This window comes from Saprolegnia parasitica (genome assembly GCF_000151545.1).
Source record: "Saprolegnia parasitica CBS 223.65 unplaced genomic scaffold supercont2.39, whole genome shotgun sequence".
In the NCBI taxonomy this organism is placed as follows: Eukaryota; Oomycota; class Saprolegniomycetes; order Saprolegniales; family Saprolegniaceae; genus Saprolegnia; species Saprolegnia parasitica.
This window is the reverse complement of record NW_012156433.1, coordinates 313,167-320,093: the sequence shown is the minus strand read 5'-3', so window position 1 is coordinate 320,093 and position 6,927 is coordinate 313,167. Positions and strand designations below refer to the sequence as shown.

The 6,927-nt window shown below is 57.9% G+C and overlaps 4 protein-coding genes across 4 annotated transcripts; all 4 read right to left on the bottom strand.

The window, feature by feature from the left end:
* Positions 1-38: 38 nt before the first annotated feature.
* On the bottom strand, positions 39-452 carry SPRG_08726 (hypothetical protein; the record flags this gene model as incomplete). Its single annotated transcript, XM_012347964.1, has 1 exon — positions 39-452. The coding sequence occupies one exon, from the start codon at positions 450-452 to the stop codon at positions 39-41; it is 414 nt and encodes a 137-aa protein (XP_012203354.1).
* A 1,318-nt stretch (positions 453-1,770) lies between these two features.
* On the bottom strand, positions 1,771-2,501 carry SPRG_08725 (hypothetical protein; the record flags this gene model as incomplete). Its single annotated transcript, XM_012347963.1, has 2 exons — positions 1,771-1,988; positions 2,033-2,501. 2 exons carry the CDS (start codon positions 2,499-2,501, stop codon positions 1,771-1,773), a joined length of 687 nt encoding a protein of 228 aa, XP_012203353.1.
* An 822-nt stretch (positions 2,502-3,323) lies between these two features.
* On the bottom strand, positions 3,324-4,689 carry SPRG_08724 (hypothetical protein; the record flags this gene model as incomplete). Its single annotated transcript, XM_012347962.1, has 2 exons — positions 4,565-4,689; positions 3,324-4,511 (listed from the first exon to the last, which is right to left on the bottom strand). The coding sequence occupies exons 1-2, from the start codon at positions 4,631-4,633 to the stop codon at positions 3,324-3,326; spliced, it is 1,257 nt and encodes a 418-aa protein (XP_012203352.1). The 5' UTR covers positions 4,634-4,689.
* A 1,096-nt stretch (positions 4,690-5,785) lies between these two features.
* SPRG_20620 (hypothetical protein) lies at positions 5,786-6,745 on the bottom strand (the record flags this gene model as incomplete). Its single annotated transcript, XM_012347969.1, has 2 exons — positions 5,786-6,295; positions 6,320-6,745. The coding sequence occupies 2 exons, from the start codon at positions 6,743-6,745 to the stop codon at positions 5,786-5,788; spliced, it is 936 nt and encodes a 311-aa protein (XP_012203359.1).
* Positions 6,746-6,927: the final 182 nt, after the last annotated feature.

Below are 6,927 nucleotides of genomic sequence, written 5' to 3'. Positions count from 1 at the left end.
CCGAGAGCGCCTCAATCTACAGGTCATGCACATGAGCGTCACGCTTCGAGAGGCCATGGCGAAGGTACCGTCGGCGGCGCGACGACGCGCGTGAAGTCCAAGTGGTCGCACTTGTCGAGGAAGCCGACGATGGGCACCATGCCCATTTCGTTCACGACGAGATACCACTTGTACTCTTTGATGTGGTGGCCGCAGCTCGGGTGCAAGGCGTGGACTTGTGTCATATTGAGCGCGCGCATGTCAATGTCGGCGAGGATCGTGACCAAGGTCGAGGACGGCGTCGGGTACACGACGTGGATCGAGCCGAGGACGCCGCCGGCGCGGACCTTGTCAAAGCTGTACTCGATGGTCGTGGCCATGGGCGACGCCGCCGTGGCCACATGTACACAGAGCGAGAGTAGTCCAAGCATGTACAGCCAGCCCATGCTCCAGCCGCATGCTTCCGACGCCATCGGCCTCATCTTCGTGACGGCTTTATTTACGGAATGCACGGGGTTGAGCATTTGGTGGGGTCGATTATTAATATTCACTCCGGACGCCCCGTGTATGCAAACACCAAGTCTATCGGATGGCTCGGGATAAAAATACAATTGAATCGAGAGGAAACGGGCAGATCGTTTTTCTGCAGGGATTTTAGAAGCCGTCAATTTGAATACTAAAAATATTTTTTAACTTTTTGATCGCCTGTCGGTACTCGACAACCTCGTCGGGCGACAAGGAACACAAGCGATGCCACTCCCGCCGACGCAACCCACTACTGTACCGGTACTGTCGAAGAGTTCACTAGCAGCGACAGAGGACGCTCATGTGACATTTGTTCGCTGCCGACCATAGGCAATCCAAGACTATGAAACCGAGCCGTTATATGGTTTCGGCTGCGATCTTATTTGCTCGCAGACTCGATTGTTCACGTCCGTTGCGGCTCTCATCAAGTGATCTACCAGCGGTTACCGGTACTTGTACTTCCAGCACACGTGGTGGGTGGGCGAGGTGCCAGTACCTTGCCGGCCATATCTGCTGCCGTCGTCAAGCGTCATATCACTGTCGCTTGCTACCAACATGCAGTTGCGCTAGCTCACATCGCAGCACCAAAGCACGAGCAAGCCACAATCGTCTCATAGTATGAACTGTACTCGGTATTGTGCGAGACTCCACAGGATGAGCTGAGTCGGAATAGAGTGGAGAAGGCGTTGGCCGCCATCTGGGATCAAACGAGCGCTTTATATGTTAGAAGCATTAGATAAGCCTGCTTGCTAAGAACGAGCCAATCGGCATCGAGGTACGGCAATCTATTTTTGGCCTTCGACAGCCCCGGGCGTTGATGCGACGTCGGATCGCGGCCGGCCTCTGCCTGCTTGCGGCCGCAGGACTTGCGTCCGCGTCGCCGGTACTAGAAGCCAACGTGACGGCCGTGCATAGAGGCGTTGGTCGGCTGCCCATCTCGCGAGCATCAAATCTCAACGGCTCGTGCTGCCACGTAAGCCGCGAGATTGCACTTGGATCTTCTTGATGTCAATGGATAGAGCGTCGGGTCGCTGTCCGAGCTCGACGACGACGTCCAAGAAGAGATGGTAGTAGCAACCGAGGTGCTGCAGAGACAGCTCTTCATGGCCGCCGAGCACGCGCACAGAGTCGTTGGTGTGACCGCGTTTATGTGTGCGTCGGCGCTCTTCCTCTACTTGACCTAATTCCATGCCTCTATCCATGTCGTGCCACCATACGACTCGTTGGAGGCAGCAAGACGGAAACGAATAAAACACGTAGATAGTATTACATGGCGCCGCCCGGCGAGAAGCCATTGCGCGTCGAGATAACGCCCGTCGATGGGTCCCACCCGACGTTGGGCACTGGCAGCTTGAGGTAGGCAAACGTCTTGAGCACCTTCTTGCGCTCCCACGTCGTCATATCGTCGAGACAGAGCTCGTCATATCGGAGGTAGTCCAACACAGCTTCGAACGCCTTTGGGTTCACATCGATAAAGTACGTGTCTAATCGTCGATCGCGTGAGCAGGATCCCATCTCCAATGCGTACCATGGTTGTGGCTTGGCGGCGTGGCCAGCATGAGGTGGAAGAGCGAGTGCTCATGTTGCAACAACGTGTCTTTCGTCGTTTGAAACAGCGTGCCGCCAACGTTCAGCGACACGATCTCGGGTGCGAGGATGCGGCGATCCCGCACAGCCTTGACGTCATTGCCCGCGTCCGACGGCGCCTTCTTGGGCGGACGCACGTACCACTCTGGGCGCTGCGCTTCGGGCAGCGAGGCCATGAGGCTCACGAACGGTGCGCACTTGCGCAGGTGGCGCTCGACGCACGCCGTTTTGTTGTGGTGCATCACGATGCTGTTGCAATGCTTGCATGGCGCCCGCGGACCTTCCGCGATGATGTGCGCGTTGGCCTTGTTGGTGAAGACGCTCCATAGTGACCGCAGCGGGCGGCCTTTCCTCGGCGCAGTGCTGCTGCCCTCGGGCGACCCGCCGCCGGGTGATGAGATGTCGTCCATCTCACGCCGCAAATCCATCAACGTCGAAGTTGAATGTCGAAGTTCGAAGGTCGCAGGTCGAATGGCAGAGGTCGAAAAACACGCAACTTGGTCGGCGATGCAAAGAGTTTGCGTCTTGGGCTGCCGATCGGTAAGAGCTCCCTTGCAGTGTCTGCGAAGGATTTTGTGGTTGGCTGACCAGCCATACTACTTGTGGCTCCGACATCTCGTGATACCACGTCTATTCAGCACCCAGAAGAAGTGGTAAATGTAGAACCGGTACAGTCGCGGCTTGCGCACTAGGTGGCGCTATCGTCATGAACGGTACAAATTGTAGTCGCGCGTCGCAGCATGCGACCGCATGACAATAATGTCGCTTTGCGGGTACGACTAATGAGAACTGGTTGCATAGGAGCCGAAAAGTATACGGTATCATGATCGCAGCGATACCTAACCTCCAACATCAAATGGGCTCGTTAGGTTGTCTGCAATTCTCGTTGATCTCGCTGTGGTCGCCTTTGTCGGTTCTCTGCGCGGTAATATTACCATTGCACTCTGCCGGGCGACGGGCGATATGCATCCTTTTCTGTCTCGTCCTCGTCGGATGCAACAAAGGAGGCCGTCGCAGCGCAATTCGTCGTCGCAGCGCAATTTAACGTCATTCGAGTGGCGGGTTATCAGCGCGTTCAACATACTTCAAACTGGCGCGAATACTACCTTTGTACTACTACGTACTAGTACTAGTAGTACTTATGTAGCCCTCACACACGACTGTCCACATCGGCTGCAATGTGAAGCTCGTGCAAGACGATAGCAAAAGGTGTGTAAAGGCGTGAGATGAGGTTAGGTGTAGATCTTTAAGTGGTCGACGGTGTCGAGCGCATACCCATGGAGCTTGAGCTCGACAAGGAGGTCCCGAAACATCTTGGCCTTGGCGGGCGTGTCATAATGGTAGTCGTGGCCGAGCACAACGACCTCTTGCTTGCGCTGCGCGTCGCGGCCGCCCCACGCAAAGTTGCCTTCGATCGTCTTGAACATGGCGCATTTCGCCGCTTGCATATCGCTGAGCGACTCCCAGCGCCACTCGACGTCCCACCCAATCGAATACCACGGTTGGCTCTGGAAGGTCTCGTTCCGGCACGGCAGCGAGCCTCGGAACATGGCATCGGCCACTTCATTGCGGGCGCCGGCCTCGGGCTGCATCGCGTCCTTGTGACCGAGGAGTGTCGTCTTTTGGTAGCCCGGGAGCCGCCACGCACTCGTGCACGGCAGCCGTGCGTACGTCCAGATGCTAGACATGGCTTTTTGGTACATGGCAAACTCCTTGTCGTTGTCCCAGAGCGACTCGTTGTTGAGGGCCGTCTGGATACGCAGTGCGCCGCGAACCATGTCGGCGACCGGCGTGTTGCCGCACGACTCGTATTGCGCGTCGATCTTGGTGAACTTGGCCATGTTGGCGTACTCGCACAAGGCCGACTGGTTGTTGTAGTAGTGCGTGTTGGAGTGCGCAGCAAGGAAGTGGCCGGCCTTGATGGTATAGGCAAAGAGGTCGGTCACTTCGCTGTACGGACTTGGCGATTCGCAGCGCAATTCTTGTTCGTAAAACGTCTCGGGGCCGCAAAAGTTGTAGGACGACTCGAAAAAGCTGATGGTTTGGTTGATCTGCGCGAGCGCTGTGAGGAGGTTCTTCCGGCCCTTGATCGACGGTCCGTCGTCGAGCGTCATAAAGACCGTGTCGCCCTTCTCGGCCTTGCGGCTCGATGGACATGTGGGCTTGGTCGGAATGTCCGTGGCCGGCGGCACGGGCGGCATTTTGATGTTGTGCGGCGTCTTGACCTTGAGGACGGACGCAGGCGCACCGGTCGCGCTCGGCATCGGAATCACAATCGACGGCGGCTGCGGCGTCACGACCGCGTTGTCGCTGTTGTCGTTCGAGGCCGTGCTGGATTCGGCAGTCGTCGCAACGGCAATGGCTGTCGCGGCCGCGGCGACGATGACGAGCGCGCCGACACCGAGGAGGAGCTTCTTGCGCTAGTACGGAGCCAGCATGAGATAAGATGGTTCGGCGTCAAGAGGCCTTGTACCTTGCCTCCTTGGACTTGGCGGTCGACGGGCGACTCCATGATGGCCGGCGGTGTCTCAACGGGCGGCATGCTATGCGTGCAGGGCGGCAATACTGGTCTCGTCTCGAGAGGCGAGAGCTAGTTGGGAAATGGCATCAACCGAGCAGGTGTTGTTCGAGCGCCGGAAGGTCCTGTTGTGCTGTGTCACGCGACCGGATACGCCCAAATATTGGAGTGAATATGCAGCACCCTCCCGAGTAGCCAAGAAGCTCACGCGCAGAGCTGCGGCAGAGGATCTATGTCCCCAGAGCCATAGACTAGGCTATCTCACACTCGGTCGTGCGACGCGCTCGGCCACATCGTGGGTTGGCCACAGCGTACGTGGCTGAGCGTGGTCGGTCGGGTGACCGTTGATCTTGCTGGCGTTGACGAAAGGGCACTGTGATTGGCCGACCGTTGGATGTGTCACAGGCGCGTAATGAGTTTGCACTTTGCCACACGGCCAGCACCTGCACGACCAGTGCAAATCTTGGAAGCGCGTCGGTGCGACAAGGGTCGGCGCTCGATGGCGCGAGCGAGGTGGAGCGTAGAAATCTCTGCGTCCGAGGGGCGAGAGATATGGGTAAAGGGAACCGGGTTTAGAGTCGTCAATGACGCGCAGCTCATGCATCCCGACAGCCCGACGAGAGACGCCACCCAGCAGTTTACAGCGACAAGCAAACGACGCAGATAGTCAATTGAGCCCGTGCGCAACGCCACGGCGTGTGTATAGCAGCGTCAGAGCTGATCGGTTTGCGCAGGTCGGAGGTGTACCAGCCTGGGTAGTATCAGATGCGGTGCTATATCGTAGAGCCGCACTGATCACAGCTCGTGATCACTATAAGAAGGAAAATACTTGGTGGTTGCAAAGGAAGGCACTCTCCACTTTGCTCTGCTAGTACTACGTGCTCAAAGGTATGCTCTCGACGACCACCGCTGGTCAAGCAAATCAAGCCCCGTTCATGTGGCGTGACTCACTGCCTGATAGTTTGGAGCGCGGGAGCTAGTCGACAGGTGAGAGGCTCCGCTTGGGGCACTTGCGGCGCTCTTCTGCACCTCAACCCACCTTGGTGCACATATTATTGTCTGTCGATGCGATGCCAACACTTCGTTGCCGCGAGCTCAAAAACGACAGACCCACCTCGTTCCTGGTTCTCCGAGTGTACAAGAGGAAATTCCATGACTCTGTACATGTGTAATTCGTTAGTGTGTCTTGAGGTGGTCGATCGTGTCGAGCGCGTACCCCTGGAGCTTGAGCTCGACGAGAACGTCGCGGAAGAGCTTGGCCTTCTCGGGTGTGTCGTAGTGATAGTCGTGGCCAAGTACAACGACCTCTTGCCGACGCTGCGGGTCGTGGCCGCCACCAAAGCCTTGTTCAATGTTGCGAAAAATGTTGCACTTGGGCGGGAGGTTGTTGGCGCCGTCTGGACGCACCTCGACGTCCCACCCAATCGTGTTCCACGGCTTGCTCTGGAAGGTCTCGTTCCGGCACGGCAGCGAGCCTCGGAACATGGCGTCGGCCACCTCGGTGCGGGCGCCAAGCTCGGGCTGGAGCCCGTCCTTTGGACCCAAGAGCGTGATCTTCTGGTAGCCCGGGAGCCGCCAAGCACTCGTGCACGGCAGCCGCGCGTACGTCCAAATATTGGTCATCGCCTTTTGGTACATGGCAAACTCGTCGTCGTTGTCCCAGAGCGACTCGTTGTTGAGGGCGGTCTGGATACGCAGTGCGCCGCGAACCATGTCAGCGACCGGCGTGTTGCCGCACGACTCGTACTGCGCGTCGATCTTGGTGAACTTGGCCATGTTGGCGTACTCGCAAAGCCGCGACGAGTTGCTATAGTAGTGCGTGTTGGAGTGCGCAGCGAGAAAGTGGCCGGCCTTGATGGTATAGGCAAAGAGGTCGGTGACTTCGCTGTACGGACTCGGCGACTGGCAGTGCAGCTCTTGCTCGTAGTACGTCTCGGCGCCGCAAAAGTTGTAAGACGACTCGAAAAAGCTGATGGTTTGGTTGATCTGCATGAGCGCTGTGAGGAGGTTCTTCCGGCCCTTGATCGACGGTCCGTCATCGAGCGTCATGAAGACCGTGTCGCCCGGCTCGGCTTTGCGACTCGACGGACACGTAGGCTTGGTCGGAATGTCCGAGGCCGGTGGCGCCGGCGGCATCTTGATACGGTGCGGAATCTTGACCTTGACAGGAATCGTTGTCGTCGGCGCTGGTGTCGCGACTGGTGTCGGCGTCGTCACGGCAATCGGTGCCGTCGTTGCCAGCTGCGGCGACGTCGACACGGTCGACGAGCTCGACGAGGTGGTCACAACAGCGATGGCCGCGGCGGCGCCTGCGACAA